A 21,899-nucleotide genomic window follows, 5' to 3' on the forward strand; every position below is an offset into this window, starting at 1 on the left:
AGAGAAATATGTGAGTATCGACTGGTAAAACACAATAAAACATGGGGATTTCACTCACGAGGAGACCATTTTCCATGGACTTATTGTGAAGTCTGTGGGAATTTAATGGATTGGTTCAAAATATATAATATGTGCACTTTTGAGCACTAAGATAAATGAGAGTTATTAGAAGAACCAAGCAGGGAATATAAAGCACTGACACAGGTAGCTGTCCATGGTCACACAACACAGAAGTTGTTTATTGGGAAATATCCCTTGTCTGCCTTCTGCTTGATAAAGAATCATTTATTCTTCCAAGACAAAATCTAAGGTCAAAAGAAATAATGAATATTGGAGGACCTGGAACTGGGGAAGGGCGTATTGCAGCAAGTGGCTCTAGATGTAACTGAGTAGGAACTTATTATTACATTGTCATTGGTGATTAAACAGAGCAAATATGAGCATGAAACGCTCAAATTGTTTGAATAGCAAAATTACCTTGTGTTTAATTATGGCAGAGATGTGTGTAAACACAGCACACTGATTGCTAGGGATGTTGTCTGAGCCATTATTATAACTTAATACTATGAAAATTAAACTTGAATCTAAATGACTTTTCTATTGTGGTTCATTTTTTCTTACCATTTAAAATGTTTCCAAAGACCTTGCTGGGGGTCTGTTTAGCCCACTTGCATGGCAGCATAGTTGTAGTAGGGCCATTAAACGACGTCAGCATTCCTGTGCCCACAGCTGCTGTGCTGTGTTTTAAATTTTTTATGTGGTATTGACTGGACAAGGAGAGATAGTGGAAAAATAAAAAGGGAAAATGTGACTTGCATTTTCTGTTTGTTTGTCTGACAATTTATGAGCCAGTCAAAGGCTAAGCTATAGTTCCACTATCCTCCCAAGATCTCCAGCAGTTTATTTTCAGCAGAATTTCTGACCAGGTGTTCATAATGTTATCATGCAACTTCAGGTGCAGCTTTAAAACTATTTACAGAGTTTATTCATCTGTGCAGGAGTGACTTGAATCTGCAGTCTGTAACAAGGAATTTCCAAAGATTACATTCAAATTGCTGGAGTAGGTTCTTTCCACTTTTAGTAGTGGCAGCATATGGGCCTATATGCTGATTTTTGTTACTAATTCTGTTTCTACCTATAAGGCAATGTCAAATGTCTTAAAAGCTTTGAAAGCACTTTTAGAAGTCTTATTACTTTTTAGCCCTAAGTTCCCTTTTCCTTAAAAGTTACAAACAGAATAAACTTGGAGTTGCTGTTTTCCCGCATGAAAGAAAGAATAAAGTAAACCCAGGTTTCGGTATTGCTAAACTTTAAGTTTTAAAGGCCTCTAAATTTGAAAACAGATTAGGTTTCCTCACAACATTAGCTCTTGCCATCACAAAATGAGATTTGATTGAAGTGTAGCAGGTAAGTGAACTTGAACAGGCATTTTGTCAAGGCTGGGATTTCTGTTAAGCGAGGGGTACAGACTTCCCACGTTGGCACAGTCAGTGGCTATTCTGCTGCCATTTTGCCCTCTTATTGTATATTTTGTATAATATTCTCCACAATCACAATGTTATTGATGAAATACACAAACTGTAGAGACCTTCATCTCTACATACTAGAGACTCTCAGAATGACAAAATAGTTGAATCCGGGGCTGGGAATCCTCTGGAGATTGCCCAGAGCAACTGCTGTGCTCAGAGCAGGGCCAGCTGGAGCAGATCGCTCCTGTCACCAGCTGGGCTTTGGGTAGCTCTGAGGCAGGAGACTTCACAAACTCTCTGGGCAGTGGGGGCCAGTGCTTGACCACCTTTACAGTAAAACAAACAAAAAATCTTATGTTTAAATTAAATCTCCTATACGTCAGTTAGTGCCTGTGACCTCTTGCCATATCACTGGGAGTAGCACATCAATTAGACCCCCTCACCTGCCAGGGTGCTCTCGGCCTCCATAGCGGTTACAAGAGATTGTGATTGAAGTCCTTCTTGATTCAAAGCACAGACCTGAAGTTCAGTTCCACCCTTCCCAGAAGGCTGCCCTGACTGCTGGCTTGTTCAGACTGGCTGCGTGGAGGTGGGTGGCATCTCGATGCAGTGTTGCAGTTTGTGTGTAGGACTTCACTGGGACAGAACCCCGTATCTTTGCATTTCAACTTGTTCCACTCTGATGAAAAGTCAGTCTCTCAATAGGCTTTAGAATATTTTATAATTTATATTTAAATGGATTGTTCAAATATTTGATTTCTTGACTCTGGATGGTTTTATAGCACAAACATGCATGCTCTTTCCTTATTTCACATACGATTTAGTGTTCAGTAATTTATATTTAAATTTGTATTTAATTATACCGAGGTATATTCTCCTTAATGATTTTTCACAGCCTTTTTCTAATACTGATCCAAGTTCTACCAACATGCATTCAGAAATATTCCTCAGGAAAGGAGCAAACAGGTTTTTATCCTAACCTATCATGAAGTTCATATTCTAGCCTTCTAAAATATTAGAGATAACAATTAGTTTTGCATTTCTATGCAATATTGAGGTAGCTGGGACTTTGCAGTTGTTTGAGAAGTTGTCCTTCAGCTTTTTGCAGTTCCACCTTGTCAACATGGTTCCACATCTGCTGACATCTTTGTCTGTATAGGACATAAAATGAGAAACAAGGGATTTATCCCTTTCCTTCTACATATTCTTGAGAGCTTTTTCTTGTACAATTCTTGTCAGCAGAATTTTCTTTTCTGTGGTCTCAACATTGTCAAATATGTTTTATTTCAGAGTCTCAGCCATATTATTTTTCCTCTCTTCTTGTATTTTTTAATTGCTTGCTATTTCTGTCATGCTTCAACTTTCAAGAGTTTGGGGATGACTTGTACGTTCAATTAAATAATAGGATAAGTTCAGGTCAGTCTACCATGACTTGCAACAACTTCAATTTATGAACTGGTTGCTAGTTAAACATTTCTGCTTCTTCCTTAGGAAAAAACAACAACAAGCAAAAAAAAAAAAAGTTGGAAAAAAAGAAAACAAGCAATAGCTATTATATTAATGTCTTTCATGAGGATTGGCAGCTGTTGGGATGGAGGACTGTGCCCTGCACATAAGCTAGAAATCCTGCAGTGTAAGTTCTTGAGAGCAACCCATTGTTAAAATTATTCACCATAGAAATAAAATGTTCACATTTGTCGATGTAATATGAAAACTTTGTTTATCTTTCTTAATAGGTTCCATTTCCAAATTCTGTCTTGCTAAAGGCACTTCCTTCCCAGATCCGAACATCCTGATTCTATACTTAAAATAATCAGGTTAGAGTGTTCACTGACAGTCACTGTAAAAATTCAGTCTCTTCCTCCTGCATCAGTAAGCCTTTGGCATTCCCTGAACAGAAAAGCATCTGATATGTAATTATTTCTTATTTCTCATGTCCTGAAATATTTCTGTGTTTCAGGATTTGAAATGCTTCCCGTCTCTTTTCTGTCTCTACTCAGTAGATTGTTGTTCAGTTGAATGGCTCCTTAAATCTGATTTTGTGACTCAAATTATTGGTTCTGTCAGTTTTATTTATATGTAGTTCCAGCTAGATACATCAAAGCAGCTCCAGCTGTGTTTTCCTTCTTGGTAGGTTCTCTCAGCGTTAATGATTTCCTCTAAAGCATTAGTTTAACACAAGCTGTCATACAGCTTGAGTTACAAAATGGATGCATAGGATCAGGCAGTCATTTTGCTTCCTTCCCTAAAAGACTAGGAGTGTACCAGCAGACTCTGAGCCAAGACCTCCTGCATGGTATGTATCTTCCCATCTTTATCCTGGAGAGAGTATGTCTTTTTATTGGTGTAATTACAGCAAAAGTTAAGCTGGTTACTGCAATCTTCATTGAAAAGGAGTGTGCTGTAATGGTGGAGTTGGTGATAAGATGTTTTCTCTGCACTGTTATGTAAAGGTGACCTAGAAATGGTTTCCATGGCAGTAGGATGTGCTACGTGCTGTCGATGGCAGGGCTCGGAGGAGACCCTGGAGGACTATTAGGTTTAAAATCTGAGCACATTCAGGAGTGTCTTTCAAATGACTCTCAAAACCGGGTGACATTTTCGGGTGACTATCAAGCCTTTGGTAGATGAGTTGGTGGTGTGTCTCAGCCCAGGGCATGACAGATGTTTGTTCATAAGTAATTAGCAGCCATCCTGACTGCTCCTGTTGTCCCCAGAGCTGGTTAGAGCTGCAGTGCTTGACAAGAGAGAAGTGCTGCTGCATGTGCTGGACTAGCACTGTGAATGTATAGTGAACTTTGTTCTCCAGGTTAGTTTAAACACACACACACAGAAAGAGAGAGTCTCTCCCCTTGTTATTGCATATTCTTTATTCTAAAAATCATGTTTTTGGGGTCTAAATTGTATGTTTATGTCAAGTTGTCTCACCTTCTATGTATTTTCTCTTTTTCCACTCTTTTTTGGCTAACTTTCAGAGCTAAAAATTGCTTGATGATCTACTGAACATGAGCTTTATCAGAGTACTTTTTTTCAACTTGTAGTTGCAAAAAAATCAATAATAGTCAGCAAAACCAGAACTCTAAAACAACAAAACTTTCTTCAAGTGCAGAAATTGTCCCCAACTATAATAGGACACACACTGAGCTCTAGTGACCTTTTTGCTTTGCAGTGAGGATGTGGGTGAAACCACTTGAGTGCTGATAATTTTTCAATGTCATCCTACAGCCCTTGTTTACTCCTTGACAGAGATAAGTTAGCTCATAGTTCTTTGAGGCAGAATCATAAAATAGTCATTTATAGTGTAATTTGTATTGTGCTCTCAAAAGTACTATTCATACAAAACCCCACAGAGAATAGAGTATTTGAATGAGGTTTTGAAGCCTATCCCCTCTCACTTGGATAAATCTGCCTGGCATGCAGGGGTGCTGCTGCTGAGCCCCCGCAATAGGTCTGTAGGGAAGATATGCCCTCAGCAGAGACATTGCTCATTGGCCTTATCTCATTAGTATGTTTCTACATCGTGTGTTAAATTAAGTGTTTCATAAGCCTGACATATGCTGAGCTCACTGAGTAAGGTGTGATCTGAGAAATTTGGTAGCCAGCTTTAGATCAGCTGGTACAGGCTGTCTTTTGGTAGCAGCAGCCCTGTGGTGCTTTCAGCCTGGTTGCATACCTTGCACTGCTTACCCTCTGCTATTTTCTCACAAATGTCTCTATCCCTGTAGTTCTCACAGAGTGGGCCTTGGATGGCTGGAACCTGTTTACAAAAGAGCCAAAAAAAGTAGAATGAAAACCTAACAGGAACTCTAAAAATCCCAGCCCTTTGAAAGTAAGGTGTAATTCAGGAAATAGGGATGATTTCCAATTGAATTTCACGCTCAGAAACACACTCTATTGCTTTTTTATTATGCAGAATTACACATAAAATTATTAATCAAATAAGGTAATGTAAATATTAAAGGATTGAATGTCTTTAAAATCCATGGCATTATAAATCTAAGAGAGACCCTTTGGCTGGTAATGCGATGTGGCACACGTGCTGGGAATGTTCATTGTCATTCTCATACCTAGCAATTCCATTTCATGCTGCACTGTTTGAAAGCATTCCCTTCTTCTTAGCAGTTTGACGAAAACAAACAAACAAAAAAGAAATCTAAACAGTCTTTCAGCATCGAAATATACCACGTAGTAGATTAATGGACTGTATCATAAAGGATAGAAAATTTAATTTCAGCAAATTCAGCAAACACAGGCCAATGCCAAGGATTTTTTTTTCTTCCAAAAATGTGCACAAATACCAGCAAACTTTTAGAGTAGCTCTGGCTAGAGACTGGGGACTGCCACACTGACTTGGTGCAGAAGTTTTGTAAATCAGGGTCAAAGCTGCCACATGGCTGCAGATAGAAGTTCAGAGAAAATAAATTGGACAGTTATTGAACAACCTTTATATATCAGGTGGAATTTTGTACACTAATAGTTAATACCTTGTATAAAGTAAAAAATAAAAAATATAATAATAATGTGGAGAGGAAACTCTGCTTGTGCAAGGAGTGTTGCAGACCCTCAGGTTCTCTCAGGTAGCGTTGTGCCAAACTGTAAATGAGAAGGGCACTGGGAGAAGACAGTAGTTTGAGAAGGAGTCAGATCAGAAGGGTTGTTTTGTGGGAACACCGTGGAGATCAGTGGAGGAAATACCCCAGCTTTGTTCTTAGCGCCAAGTTTCATTTTCAGCATAAATTGTACCAGATACATGATGGTAGCTGCTAAGAAAGTGAGGCTGATCACAGTTTGTGGAGCTCTGCTAAGGCTAACGAAGTGCAAACATGCTACGTGAGCAGAGTCGGTGAGAACTAACCCACCAGGCCTGGGGGACGTGTGAGCAGGGCAGAGGGCCCGTCCTGCTGCCGTGTGAGCAGCACCTGCCCGGAGACTCGCAGGAGCGAGGGTTGGGAGTGCTGAGAGCTCTGCTGGCAGCTCTCCGAAGGAAAGACTGCACACCTGTGTTAAAGTACAAATCTGGGCACCTGAGGGTTTACTGCTCCGCAGATAGTGGTGAAGAAGGAATAGAAAGAAAGGCCATATGGAAAGGTGACAAAGAGTAACTTTTCCTCTGGGGTGACTTAATTAGGGAGTCCCAGCAGATATAACTGGGAGGAAACAAACTGTCCTTCCTGTAAGAACAGAATTATTATCTGGTGTTAAAAATAAAATACATTAAAATAAAATAAAGCAAAAAAAAAAAAAAAAAAACCTTCTAGAATTTGGAATGAGCATGCTGGGGAGAGGATAAGATCTCAAGCATGGTGTAAGGCCAGAGTTCAACCACAATGCCTTGAAACCAGCATAATTAAGTTTCTTTATCCCTTTTGTAGATGCCCATGGGCTTTTTAACTGAAAATCAGAGCAGTGTGCTTCTCTTCTGCAGACAAGACCTAAGTGACCCCCACCAGAACGGTACAGCAGGGCTCTGCTCTCATCTGGTAACTTGGCACATGTGCTCCTGCAACGTGATTTGCTGACTGGCTGAAGAAGCACTGGGAAGGCACGCTCCGATGGGCTTGGGCTTCTTAAGCAGTTTTAGGAGGGCAATCACACTTGCTGTGTTTACTGCACATGCACTCTCCCTGTGATCTTTTACTTTACTGATACGTCAACATGGAAGCAAAGGGTCATTTCTTACTTTGTGGTAAGCATACAATGAAAAAAAGTGTTTGCAGAGATGTGGGGTGCTGGGTTTGTGGTTGTACCCTTTGAATGGAGGGCTCAGTGTGCGCTGTTATCTCTTCAGTTTTTGCCATACAGGGAAGTTTGTTTTACAAAACGTGTTCCCTGTAACATGAAGTACTGCTTTGTGCAAATCTAACACCAAGTTTGTGCTTGGTGGGCAATTGCATGGTATGTTACTGTGAGGACTAGTCAAAGGAGGAGTTTTTTAATGCAGTCAACACTGGGGGTAATAACTGCTTCTCCGTTATTGTTTGAAATACAGTGAAGCTATTAAGGAGACTTGGTCGGGTGTTTCTGTTAGCTGCTTATTTGGGAAAAATTCCAATACTCAAAAAGGCAAGGTTTATCTATTTATTTAATAACAAGTAGCTGAAATCCACTGTAGTCACTAGACTGAAGGAACTAGGGTCTACAGAAAACAGAGGGATTTGGGTTTGCTTCCCAAGATTACTGTGCAGTCTCATTTGAATGGGTTCCAAATAATAGATCAAACTGTTGAAGCCTACCTGCTTTTGAGGCAGAGCTAGAAATTTCTCAATTACATTGATTTAAAGTCACTTTATACAGCTTCATATTAAATATTTATCAGCCACAGCTACACTGAGGCTACAGTATAAAACAAAGGAGGTCTTTCAAAGTACAATGCCTTGCTCTGCCTCTGATTTCCAGCAAGGATTTGACTGAAGGCTGCCTCTTGATCCATCCTGAAGATCCATTTTTCTCACACAAATACTGCAAGTCTGACTTCCTTCACATTAATTGCTCTTTGAAGTTAAAATAAACATCTTTTTTTGGATGCACCTGGATTGCTGCCACACTGAAACATTCTCTTCAGTTACGCCAAAACAAAACAAAACAAAACACACAAAAAAAAAAAACACCAATCCAATTCAAAAGATTAATCAGGATATGCTGATGTATCAAAAATCATTCTGATATAGCCATTTTGTAAAGAAATACAAATGTTAGTAACTAACTAATTTAACAAGGTATGGGCTTTTTTTTTTTTTTTTTTTTTTTTTTTTTTTTTTTTTTCCTTATATCAGTTAAATATTTATTTATTCACAAAAGCTTCCTTTTACCTCAGCTGTTTGCTTCTCCCTTAACAGCAGCTCAGGTTGCCAGTGACATGTTCCAGTTTCCAAATGCAGCTCAACTGCATCTTGGGTAAGCTGGGCACTGCTCCCTCAGATTCCATTGCTCCTCCCCTGCTTTGTCATTAGCACGGCACTCTACTTAAGTTTAGATTTCCAGAAATATATTAGAAGTAGAAATTCAGTGATGAAAAAGATACTAAAAATACACAGCATAGCTCTGTTAAGGCATACATAAGTGTATATAATACGAGCTGACATGTATGTGTGTATCTGGAGTGGATGCAGTAAGTAATATTGATTTGAGTGTTGAAAGAATCCTGCAGTACATGAAGGTAGCCATAATCAGCATGTACTTGCATTACAAACCTATTCCTGAGGTGCCCCTACTGCCAAATATACACATAGATCATGCTTATTTAATGATTTGCTGACATTTTCTCTCTTTAAATGTTCCTGGAAAAGTCCAAGAGAGCTGCACAAAGGCAGATACTTGTTCTTGATTTGGGAGAAAATGAACTCCAGCAGGGAACTGCGCTCTCATTTTAACCTTTATTTGTTGCACATTTAGTGTATAGTTTTTGTAGCATAAGTCTGGTATAAACTAAGTAATAGTATCTTATGCTTAGTATTATGTTAGTATTGTACTTAGTATTAGTATACGTTTTCTTTCTTACAGAGTGAATATTGCACTAAATCTGTCTGTCATGTCTAACTTATCTATATGAAAAATCTACATTAAAAATATATATCTATTTTTTAATCTTCTATTAAACCAGAAAAAATCCTGGGTAAAACTCTGTTGACTAGACTCTGTTCCACTGCTTGCAAAACATCTTTATTCCCCCTCTAAAATGAAATGAAAATATATATTATAGACTTTTGGGTTTCCAGATGCTAAGTCATGTAGTGCAATTTTGGATGGAGGCATGTAAAACTTATATAACATTTTCTGAATAAAAGGGAATAGAAATCCTCTTCCTCCCCAGATTGGATTGTAGTAAGGATCTTTTTCTAGTAAGAAATCCATTTTCATGGAACAAAATCATACATGCACAGTTCTGAATTGTCTGGTCTTATTTCATTGCTGGCAAATCATTTCACATTCTTAAAAGCTCCCCAGTGCATCTTTTTAATAACATAAATCCATCTGGATGATTTCAGAACTCTGCTCCTTCAGTTTCTGTTTGATAGTTGAATGAAACAGTGAAAGCATCTGGGAAGCAGCCCATGGTTTTTTATTTTTGCCTCCAGGAATTATTCTGTTGCTGATTAAGATGTTACGTGGCACCATGATTAGGCCCAGTGTTTTACTTCAGTGTGTTTGCAAGTGGGGCCCAGCTTTGTGGCCAGTTGCACTGAGGGAAAGCCAGTGAGAGAAGTCAGGTACTGCACATGGCGTTTGCTAATGCAGCAATGGCAGCTGTTGCAAAGTGAATTTGTCAGTCCTTCCCTGGGAGGAAGGTTGCATTGTACCTTTTCCAAGAAGTGAAATGTAAATTTTAATATAAAATCCAAACCTATAATTGGCAAAGGCTCTTGCAGATTTCTAAGGCATCTCTATAATTGCAAATATAAAATTCAGCAGAGCAATAACAAATCTATCTTTAAATAAGATGAATAATTGAATCACATATACAGACGCACGCACATACATTTTATACATGAGTCCTTAAAGCTTTCACTACTGGCATAGAGCCGTGCCTATGTTTATAATGCACTCACTTTGTTACCTGTATGTTAGAGAAGCAGTTTACTCGCCAGTGAATACATAGGCTGCCTTTTGCTTTTGAGCAGAGCTATCACAAAAGCTAGAAATTGTGCCCAGGCAGCATGTAACCGGGGCTGTAAATCTACACAGGTCAGGTCGGAGTATTTGGGATTCTTTTTATTTGGCTAACCAGTACAGTCCCAGGGCCGTGCAAGGATGGTTAGGCTGCTGTCAGAGACGGGCATTGCTGCGTAATGCTCACGTAACCTGAAAGCTTGTGCACGTCAGGGCGGGCTGCTGTCAGCTGAGGAACTGGCACCCCTCCTGGAAGCAGCATACCTTTGACAGCCTGGCTTAATTATTCTATTGCTCTTCTCCATTACTGAGCTCCTTTGAAGTGGACAAGTCTCAGTCATCCATCCCGTGGTGAGTGAATGAGGGCCGGCGTTCAGCTCATCGTGCAGGCTGCAGCTGGCAGTGCCGCTCAGCATGAGATGACCAGTGGGTTGGACAAGGACTGGCAACTCTGCGCCTTCTCCAGGGGCTGGCTTTGTAAGAGTTCACAGGCTGTCAGCTCCTGGTAGAGAGTATCTAGGACTTCAAATAGGTGGGCTTTTCCTTTTAAAAGAAAATCGCAAATGTTATAATTTGAACAAAGACAGAAATTTGCAGTTTAACAATCATAATATGAGCTCTCTTCTCCATAGGTGCCATTGCAAGTAATTAACATAAAATGCCTAAATGTTGAGAACAAATAATGAATTTATTTTCCTGTAAAAATGAGAGTAGAACTGGGTACAAGGCCTGTTTTCCTTACTGTTTCTTTTGCTTCATTCACTACCTATTGAGTTCTCACATACATGTGTACCAAAGATTACTTCATATCACAACAAAAAATTGCTAATTCAACCATTCCCTTGCTTAGTTTTGTCAAACAGGAAGAAAATGATTGATTACAAAGACTTAAGAAAGCTGCTTACATCACATCAAGTGCACAGCCAGCAAATTAAAAGCAGAGAAGATGAACAGTTTATGGCAATGGTGATGCAGAATGGTCAGGCAGTTTACAAAGCTACTTTACTATTTAACTCCTTGGTGATGTTTTAGGAAGCTGAGGTGTGTTGCGGTTACTGCAGGAGGTAATTTGTTTCAGCAGCATCACTTGGAGTCAGTGTTCTCCACAGTATAAGTACTAGCACTGCCTGGCATCATGTGTATTCTAACAGGCTCCTTTTCTCTTGTTTTTGACAAGAAAGTATCTGACCCATAGGTCAGGCATAGTTTCTCTCTGTGCTGGTGTCTTGGAGCCAATAAAGGTCTTTCTTTGCCCTCTTTTTCCTTGCTTTGCAGCCATGCTGGAACAGCACAGCGTAGCTTTGGGCTGCCTGTGCCCTCAGTTGCTGCACACTAATAACAACAAGGCTTTGGAACAGGAAAAACCAGAATGGTTTGAATGTTATTATTTCTAAATCACTGTTATTAATATTCTCCAAAACCAAGCCCTCAGGCCACATCTGCTCTTCTATAATCTTGTATTTGAATGTGGTCTGCTATTAAAAGCACCTATAAGCTATGTTCTTGGCCTAGTACAGGATGTTCATTTCTTGAAGGTAAGTACAAATGCTCTGCTAATAGGAACAAAGTAATCAAATCTAAACCTCCAGGCTGTGATCCCTCTTTGGTTCCTACAGAGGCAGCTCTGGCACACTGGACCGTTGTCAAGGGAGAGGAGATTGCAAGTTTAATTTTCATAAGGGGAATGTGAAAGGTCATTATTAGAAGAGTGCAAGGTTGAACAAGTTCCTTTACAGAAATATTGTTTGTGTTGCAGAAGAGGAATACAACATACACCAGGACAGTAACTTGATAAATAGGTGGCTTGCATTCTCAGTGACATGTTTTTGTATCAATGAAGCCCTACAGACAAAAGTAGGGTACTGAATCGTTCCCCTAAGGCCAGATTCTAATTAAAATCTAGCTAAAGAAGCCCTGGATGTTTTTATTTCTGAAGTGTTGCAGGCTAGAAAGCATCACTTTCTATTGGTAATCTTGTTGTATAGTACTTCTTTCTCTCCATCCTGTCCTCCAGTATTTGAAATATTTTTTCCTACTAGCTTGTTCATTATCTAGTCTTTTTCCCTTTAGCTTTTCATGATTCTTGGTCTTCATATATGATTTACTTTCTTACCGTGCTGGGGGTCACGGCAGGATTCCAAAGTGCTCAGCAGGATTTTCCCCAAGGCTCGTTTAGATATGTTCTTCAAAAAATAAAACAATATTATGGCACAGGTATGTTCTTCCCCAGTTTAAACGTATGCAAACAAAATCTATGCACAATGTATTTGCACTTGAAAACAGAAAGAAAACAAAAACCAATCCTGGTAACCCAAGACCCTATATTGGCTGATGTGGCTTTATTTTCAATTTTTTAACATAGATTCTGCTCAAATAACAGCAGTTTGTAGAGGGTCCCAGTTGCTCAGTGTGTCTGTAACAAGACAACCTGTAGTTACTCAGTGGAAAATACAGTTTTCCAAAGCTTGTGCCTAAACAAATCTAGATGGCAAGAAGTATAAGTAGGGCAAGCATGATGAAAGCTTGTTCAGGTCTCTGCTAAGCCTGTGCTGAAAGATAAATGGGCACATTTTGTGGTGTTACCTCAGGAGGGGGCTTCTCAGACCCATCTGGGGTCCATTGGGTTCCATTTTAGGTGCAGCCAAATTAGAAGAGATTGTATATACCATGCAGCAGGCCCACTCTTAGCTATATATTTAGATGTAATAAATACCATCCAGAGAGGGCTGTAAAACTGCTTCGGGTTTGGATGGTCTGTTTCAGTGGGAGTTTTATATCAGAGATCTGTGGGGATGTTCCATAACGCCTCTGGAAAACAAACACTCTTAATTTGCTGTCTAGACACTAATGCATGCTTTCTGGGAGATGGTCGTGCAATCAGTTTAATTAGCACTTTGAGGCCCTGTATCTGTAGGGAGAGGATGTTCTGGTTATAACTTGCAGAAGGGGAAATGGGTGGAGGCCGCTGGGAAGCAGCCGAGGCACCAGGCAGCAGCTCAGCAGTGCCGCCTTGCTCACTGCTGCCTCTCGCCCGCCTCCTGCTCCCCTGCCCCTGGGGGGGCACAGTGGAAAGCAGTTTATGGTGGGCTGGGTTTACGAATGACCTCTGCAACGCCTTGTGAGGTTTTCATAGTCCTGACAAAGTGCTTTTGCCTTTGGACAGCCATTGCTTTGCAGTAGATTCTGTTGCAAATTACATACTTGGGGTATTTCTAACATGAAGGTGAATACACTGGTGAAATGACACTTAAAACCACAGTTACGGTTGAATAGGCTTTCTCTTGCCTGAAGTATATCCCGTTAGGGATTTAGGGGATCCTTGCTAAACTCTGCTGGGAATGCTGGGAATTCCCTTGTTCGTGACAGCGTCGCTGCCTGTGTCTGTGCTATGGAGGCTGGCAGCGTTCTGTGGCGTTTCCAGCAGTGCTTGGCATTACGTGCTACCATCACGGAGACACGGCACTTGGGGTGAGGGACTGTCTCCTGAGCAGAGACGATGTGTGATAGTGTGACTGACCAGGGAATGACACGCTGAAATCTTGACACAAAAGTTTGTTACGCTTGCTGCCAGTCAGAGTCTTTCCCAGCTTAATCCTGCACTGATCATTATTGATGCATGTGTCAGACTTCCGATGTGAAAGCAGAATTTCCACATCAAGTGCTAAAACAAGTTACGAAATTAGCAGATATTGCACTTGTTCCCTCAAGTCATCAGTGGAACATGAGCACACTTCAAACAGAGCAAAGTGAGCATCTGAGGAAGCATTCTCATCTCACACAGATTAGGCAAAGCTTAGCTGAAAATTGAGGAGAATCCTGAGTCATTACCGGAGAAATCAGCTCCCAGCAGTGCAGCCTGGCTCCCAGCGTCCAGCATGTCCTGCAGATTACCCAATTAGCCTGTCTTTTGGCCACCCTGTTCCATTATCAGTCCCCAAGCAGGAGATTTAACCTTGTTTTCTAAAGGACTGCTATACTGGCCGTGTACTTCTGGGATGTTATTGTATCAGCTCTTGTAAATCCACGTTTGGATTATTAATTGGGTAAGAAGCTTCTCACAGAAAAATACCTTATTTAGGATATATTCCCCTATAGGAAGGGTATTTTGCTTTTAATACTGACTCAATGCTACTGCAGGATGCCGCTAAAGGTTCCCAGCTTTTTTATCCTTATTATTTTGTTGCACCCCTCTTTCTGTTTGCACAAGGAGAAGCCGGACTCTTGTCCCTCTGCGAAACGCTGACTGTGGGCTCAGCCTGGGGCTTTGAGCTCGGCAGGTACTGGGAGGCAGTGCCTTGCAAGGGCAGGGTGCCTCCGGCAGCTGCTGCTGACTGCAGGCGCTGTACAAAAGGCAGGGCCTGAGCCTCGGCTCCGTGTCCTGGTAATGTGGCCATGTCAGCCCTCCTGGTGCTGCCTGTGTTGGGAGGTGCGCCCCGTAGTTTTCTACATCTTCGACTTGAAAAATGGTACCTTAAAGTGTGTGAGACTTTATCATCTTACTGAAATAAGAGACTGCAGCGTTAACTCTAAATTTTAGCCCAATTCCTGCCTGGGCAGCTGTTTTCTGCCTACTTCTATATTATACTTCGTGTACCATACTGAAGAGCACTGTGTCGCTGCTGCATTTCCCCACCTCTCTGACTGCATAGCCTGGCCTCTGTGCCCCGCTGCAGCCCCTCTGCTGCCGTGAGGGAGGTCGTGCTGCCATCGCCCCGTGCCGTGCCAGGGTGCGTTCCCAGCACCGCCCTGTGGCCTCTGTGAGAAGGGGGGGAGAGGCTGGATCGCTGGGCTGTGAAGACAAGTGGTACCATGGCAGGGAACAGGAACTGGAGAGGTACCACATGGGGAACCTCTCCACCCCGACCCCCTGCAGCAGCACCAGCTGTGTGCACCTGAAATTGGAAGTGCCAGCTTTGAGTGCTGTGACCATGAGCAGATAATTCATTTTCTGGGGAAAGGCTCGCTTACAGGGCTTTGCAATAAATAAATATAAAGAGAGCCTTATTCGAAGTCTTCATGAAAATGTCATGTTGTAGCTCAGCTACTCTTGGATTTGTATGACGTGAGCATACAAACTATGATGTGAAGCAGCACATGAAGAACACTGCCTACATCTAAAATTCAGTAAATTGACATAAAATCAATTTACAATTTGAGTACAATTTGACAGAAAAAGTATCTTCAAGAAGGAAAAATAATCTTCTAGAATCTTTCTGATTACTAGCACTTTTGTTTTCCTTGTTTCCTCCAACTTTTTATTTGGAAGATAATGAGACCTTCAAGATCTAGATCCAAGGAGATCTCTAGGCTTCTTTTGTAAAGTTATCCATGGGGACTTGAAAGTTTTCTGCAATTGCTGGGCAGTTCCAAGGGCAAACACACGTAAAAATGTTTCTTGGTGTAAAGGACTTTGCACTGAATGAATGTATAAACACCATTTGGGGTTTGGAAAGGACACTGTCAAAAACAGTCCTAAGTCACTGCTTTGTCATACCAAGTCTCGAAGCTGTTGAAGAAGCTGCAAAACATCCATGAGCTTTTCTTCCACCAGCGACAGCCTAACTCTCTCAGTCTCCAACATCTGTAGCTCCATCTTCAGCATTTCGGTCTCCTCCACCTTTTGCTGCAGTTCAGTCAGTAACGGGCCTTTCATCTGGATAATGACACAGGGCATTAAGAGCACTGGAGCTTTTCACTTTCTTGTTGAACAATTGCAAAGCTCAGTTTTCCTCTCTATCTGGTAAATGTCAGTTCCCTCCAGAAGATTATCTTGAAAAGTACATTTCTTTAATGTACTATATAAAGCAAAGAATCAATAGTTGCCAGGAAGTGCATGCTTCATGCTCACACATAATGGCAGTTCACTCAACACTGGGTACAAGCAGATCGTTCAGAAATGTTAAGTACTAGCAGTCCTCTCTACTTTTCTAACCCATTGCACCCCTGTATTCCTCTATAGAACATAACTGTTCTATACAGAACTGTGTGTCCTCAGCAATGTTACCGTATTTTTGTCTTGCAGCTCTACATATCAATCATCCGTGTATTTGCTGAAACAAGAAGGTAATTAGCTATTTCTTCTAAGCTGTTTTTTTGTTTGTTTGGTTTCTTTTTAAGTTTTACAGAATGATCTGTAAGATTCTGGTTCTGCCCAATACTGGCCTGCTTGCTTGCTGAAGCACTGGTTTGCAGCTAAGCACAAAAAGGCCCAGATTCACCAAGATCTGAAGACTACAGAAATTCTAGGCAGGAGCGATCTCCTCATACTTCTGAAGCTGAACTGACCCACTTGGTTTTCTTAGACCTACCTGTGGAAGAATGTTAAGGATGTGAAATGTTGCTTTTGTTTCCATACTATGCTTAAGTGACTGATGCTGTACTAGAAAGCTGCCACACCATTTGCAAAAGTGTCTTTGCTTGTTACAGACCCAGGCCTGTTGCTGATGCATGACTAAGTAGCTAAAAAGAGCATGAAAAGCATCCTCTGGAAAATGTATCACATATATATATATATATTATATATGTATATATATATATACATATATATATATATATACACATATATATATACATATTAATTTTGGATCTTCGTGAGCACTGACAGATTTCCATTTTATTAATAAACTTCATTTCTCATTCTGTGCCCAGCATTCTGAAATGTTATCCTTTTTTGTAATTTCTTGTTGCAAACAGAATGTAAATATATTTATTTGTATTACACTGAAAACCAAAATTATGTCTGGTAGATGACAATTTCACTGGGTCTGTTGGGCCCTTTTTGTTGTTTTCTTTTATCTTTATTGCAGTCTTATTTAGTTTTAGAGAGAGCTGAACTAGAGAACTGCAGTCCTTAGTATATGTGGTATTTAACAGATTTTATTTTTGGAAATCTGTATCCTAATGCATTTTTAATACATGTGTATGGGAAGTAGTTTCAGTTCCTTAAAACAGAAATGTCAGAGTGGAAAAAGAAAATAAACCTTGATCCACATTGAACCTTCTAGAAGGTTGTTTTAGTTTCTGACAGAGCTAAAAGTATGTATTAATTCCCCCACCATATGGAAATTGTCATTACATTAACTCTCCTTGAGCTTTGCTCTGTGAGGCTTTCTGGCTCCTCTGAGCTGTCCAACAGCTACAAAAGCGTGGACCACTGAATCTGCTCCATCTGCCAGTGATTTCAGCATCCCTGCCTGAACGCTCCTTTTAGATGAATAAGGTAACGTTTTCCTGTATGTGGAGCCACCTTTGTTAGCACCACTGCGGCAGCAGTCCAGCTGAGGCAAACAACTGCTCCAGGGGCTGCGTGAGGTCTGCAGATAATTAACCATGGGGTCGCCTCTGTTACACTGCAGAATGCCTCCGCATCGTAAATGCCACCCACCAGAGAGATGTACGGAACACAGGCAGCACTTCTGCTCCCCTGCACAGCTGAAGCAGTGTCAGACCAAATAACAGAGGAAAAAAGGTCATTATTTTTATGTCTAAAATGGACTTTCCCAACATGCAGTTAGACAGATGCTCACGGAAATTCATAACCGGTGCCCATCTATCCCAGTCCTGCACCCTGCCCCTGTGCCCACAATGTCACACGGCTGCTGCTTTTAGCTGCTGCTTCGGTCATGTTGGCAGAGCCACCGACATCGCAAAGCTGCACAGAGCCTCCTCTGTCCTCTGCTGGCTGCTCCTGAAATGCTGCAGGCTGAGCAGCAGGTCTCCTACACAGGCGTGAATAGAGGCACTAACTTGGCTCTTCAGTGTGCGTGCCACTTGAGTTCCCCATCGCTGGCTGCTGTCATGACCAGCTGCTCAGTTTTGACGGAGAGCACAGGCAATATGCTTAGCTGAGAGCACCCCTGGCGGTATCTGGCTGTAGCATTTGTTGCTGCTGCTGCCTCTTTTCTTCTTCATTTTGACTGCTCCTACAAATCTCTTTTTGTTTGTATTTCCTAGGCTATGACAAGTAGCAAACCACTTCCCACAGCAGCTGTACTATAATAGTCCCTGTCCTATGGAAGGATGCTAGCTTCTGGATACCTTCATATTTACATACATTTATATGTATGAACATGGAAGATCTTTCTTTTTTTTTTTCTTTTTTTTTTTTTCCTATTCTTCTCATCTGACCGTGCTTTAAGGCAGTGTCTCAGCGTAGCATTAAAGCATTCTCCCAGATGGATTTCCTGAGACTGGTTACATCTAGCACCTGTTCGTACCTTAACATTTGCAAATAAGCTAATGACAATAGTTAAGCATGACCTATTTTTAAAACATGGATAATGAGGAGGGATGGTCAGTAGTTAGGCCACAGGGCTCAGAGGAGTGGACTATGTTCTTAGCTCTGCCCAGTCCCTCAGCATAGCCTGATTTGGGATCTGTGAAATGGAAACACTGCCTTCCTACACATTAGTATTGAGAGTAAGGGAGTTGCTGATAGGCAGCCCTCTTATAACAGGGGGGATGCCAAGGGGAAAATCTGGGCTCTGGAGTAAAGTGCACAAAAACATCTAGGACAATGAATAATTAGTATCAAAGTAATTAGTATAAAAGTCCCTTAAGGATGTAAGAGAAAAACACTCTATTGTGTTTTCTACAGAAGTGAAGGAGGAGCTCATTTTAGAGTCTTGTTTACAAGCAGTGACGCTGAGAAACTTTTTCAGAACAGGAAGAAAACAGTATCAGGACTCTGGCACTGAGTGCTGAAATGTGCTGCACAAATTTCAACAAGTCTTAGATCAATTCACCCTCAGAGGAATGGAGGGTGGCACACGTAGCACCAGTTTGTAACAGATGCCGCAGAGATGTTCTGAGGAACACCAAAGCACCCGAGGAGTTCCAGCAATGCTGTCAGGCAAATTGATAGAAATTGTAATGGAGAAAGGACTTGGTGAACACATGGACGAACGTAGTGAAGAATCTATTCAATTTCTTTGAGAGCATCTCTGATTATGTGTGGAGAGTGTTAATTCAGCTGACAGAATGTATTTTGAATGTGCATAAAGCTTTGGTAAGATGCAGAGACAAAGACTCATAAAATGTAACTGCCACAGGACAGTAGTGCAGATCCTGCAGATCCTGGACCTACAGCTGGTTAAAAGAGGGGGGCAGAGCACAGCGTGACTGATAGGCAGGCAGGCAGCACTGAAGGGTGAGTTTTCACAGGGAAGGGAGATAATCCTTAGGGTCTGGATTAAGACCTAGTCATCATTTTCAGAAATGATTTTTAGAAAGGGTGAATGTCAAAATGTTGAAGTTTGCTGTCAATACATTTTTGGGGGGGTAATCAAAATTAGACCTGCCTGTGAAGAATTATAACTGGATTGCACAAGACTGAATAACTGGGCAGTAATAGAGCAGATGAAATTGTTGCTAATGCAGAATAAGGTATGTTGGAAAAGGGCACGTCATATCTATGCAGTGATTATGACTGCAGCTCAACAAGGAGATCGGATCTAGGAGAGCTGTAATCTCTGGGAAATAGCTCCATGGTCAGCAGAGATCAAAACAATACCTGCTAGACTCTACTAGAAAAGGAACTGGGGACAAAACAGAAATTACAATTACACCATGATGAGTTTACATTTGAATTCTAAGTACATTTTCAGCTCTTCTCATTCAAAAAGAGTAACAGAGCTTGAAAAGTATTTTAGAATAAAGAATAAAGCAGAATAACAGAAGTAACTGTTTCTATACCAAGAGAGCTGAAGCAGAGTGACTATAAGTGAGGCAGTATTTCTGGAGTAAGAGCCTGTAAACTTTTGTCCCAAGCAAAAGAACTGAGTGACAGTGGATGATCAGGCAACAGATTTAAAGCAAACAAAAGCAAATCCTCAAAACCTGTTCCTCTGTAACCAGTTTGTGGGAGTTCTGGCCCTGAGATACCTAAAGCATTGCTAACTAAAGAAATGGGAAACTCATGTTAAACCCATGTTAAATAGCTCCAGTGCTGACCATTAAAGGCGATAGTGTCTATGCAATATCCAGTTCAAGATGTATCTACCCATCTTTTATTGGAAACCAGGTGAGTAGTACCAAGAGGAAAGTTCTCTGGACTGCTTCTCATTCCTTTTCTCTGAGTAACAGCTGCTTGTTGTCATCAAGCACGTGATATTAGGATGAACTTTTCGTCTGACCCTGCGTGACAGGTCATGAACTAGTTGTCTTTAATTAAGCTGAGAGTTTGTATGTGAGTTTTTATAGAAAACGATAATCATTTCTTTGCAACACTACACTTGGCAGCATCTTGCTTTGTTTTTAGAATTTGCTCATGCTTTCTCCATCTTTTATCCCCCAGTCCTGACATCTTCCTCCTCCTCTCTTCAGTAGAAAGTATTTTTAAATGTTCAGTTTTTGGAAAGCAGAACTTTCAAGACATGAAAAATTTCACAGCTGTTTTATCCCCTGGTTTTACAGTCTTAGATGAAATCAATTAGTAAATCAGTATTTGAGACTGTTGCTTTTCACTTGCCTGCTGGGTTTGTTACTTGTTAGCTTTGTTGACGTCTCATCTTTCAGCACTGAGCAAGTCCAGACAGAAGTATAAAGGGTAACGTATAAAGTACATTTGTCAGGTCATCAGAGAAAGTATTCTTGGTAGTTTATTAAACCAATAGACTTATTTACAAGTTAGAGAAAGAGTAAATTTCTCAATCTTTCAATTTGTTTGGTGTTGATTACGAAAACAGTCACCCTTTTGAAAGGAATCACTTGCTACTTGTCTGTTTTGCAGCAAATAGAAATACCAAACACTGCACATGCAATATAAATAGTAGGTAAATAAAAGTAAGGGAGGATAAGAATAAATTTCTATCAGGCTCGAAAGGATTCATCTTTCTGATTTTAAATTCACCTTGCAGTCAGCTGGCACTCTATCTTCTTTTGTAGAAAGATTGGCAGCATTTAGATCTATGGCCATCAATGGATGACGTTTGCAGTATTTAAGCGGTAATATCACACAAGACTACTAGGATACTGCACTGAGACTTTTAACTACTGTAGTTTTAACCCCTGCTGAAGCAAAGATGAGCATGCTGCTAAACCTGAGAACTATTTTTTTCATTAAAAATATCTTGGTTTAATCCTCAGAACCAACCAAAGTAAACTGGATGATTTCCTCTTAAGGACTGCAAAATGGTGAGCAACTGGGGGGATTTCTCAAAGAGTTGTTGCAGGGGCTGGAGGTCTTCGGACCTGAGGAGCGTGCCATCCAGAGCTGAGGAACCAAAGTTGTACGTTACAACCCTAGAGTTAGCGTGTGTGGCAGCTCTTTGGTCAGCAATAGTACCAATCCCAAACATGGCATCAGTGAATGCCCTAAGCCATTAAAATAAAAGGTGGTGTTTCAAGAGCCTGGGTTTGACTGCAGCTGGTGCACATCTCACCCTCCAAATAAATAAAGGTTCAGGCAGGAGCCACACTGGCAATGCAGGTGTTACAGGAAAGTGTGGTGTGGTTTTGCTAACACATTCATGGCACAGTGAGAAATACCAGCGACAGAATGTGGGAAGGCCCAAACAAAAATACACGTAAATGCATATGGATGTAGCTGTAGCCACTTCAAGTTGCATAAATAACTCCTTCACACTATGCTTGGCACCTGTTACCTCTTCCATGTTTGTTTCCAGTTTTTTCACTTCATTTCCCTTAAGCTCCAGCTGCTCTGTCAGCTGTGTGATTCTCTCCTCCAGCTCTGCAGGGGCTGCCTCAGAGCCATCAGCATCCGTGATCTCCAAGTAGGACATCAACTTCTTCTGCAGTTTTTCGTCACATCTATGTATATATGTGAAGAAAAAAAAGTTCATATCACTCATAATGTTTATGTTA

At 40.9% G+C, this 21,899-nt stretch overlaps 2 protein-coding genes across 2 annotated transcripts in view; one reads left to right on the forward strand and one right to left on the reverse strand.

Moving 5' to 3' along the window:
• The first annotated feature begins 3,703 nt into the window (after positions 1 to 3,703).
• Positions 3,704 to 21,899, forward strand: part of CFAP92 (cilia and flagella associated protein 92 (putative)) — a 100,262-nt gene continuing 82,066 nt past the window's right edge. The window contains exon 1 of the mRNA XM_084530592.1: positions 3,704 to 3,765. The gene's annotated coding sequence lies outside the window, so the exon portion shown is untranslated. The remainder of the gene's footprint in view (positions 3,766 to 21,899) is intronic.
• EFCC1 (EF-hand and coiled-coil domain containing 1) overlaps positions 7,534 to 21,899 on the reverse strand; it is a 55,708-nt gene continuing 41,342 nt past the window's right edge. Inside the window, exons 5-8 of the mRNA XM_084530595.1 lie at positions 21,680 to 21,845; positions 15,571 to 15,729; positions 12,190 to 12,259; positions 7,534 to 10,619 (exon numbers count right to left, since the gene is read on the reverse strand). Coding sequence (XP_084386721.1) covers positions 10,486 to 10,619; positions 12,190 to 12,259; positions 15,571 to 15,729; positions 21,680 to 21,845 — 529 coding nt within the window. The 3' untranslated portion in view covers positions 7,534 to 10,485. The remainder of the gene's footprint in view (positions 10,620 to 12,189; positions 12,260 to 15,570; positions 15,730 to 21,679; positions 21,846 to 21,899) is intronic.

Source organism: Aythya ferina, assembly GCF_964211825.1.
Source record: "Aythya ferina genome assembly, chromosome: 10".
Lineage (NCBI taxonomy): Eukaryota > Metazoa > Chordata > Aves > Anseriformes > Anatidae > Aythya > Aythya ferina.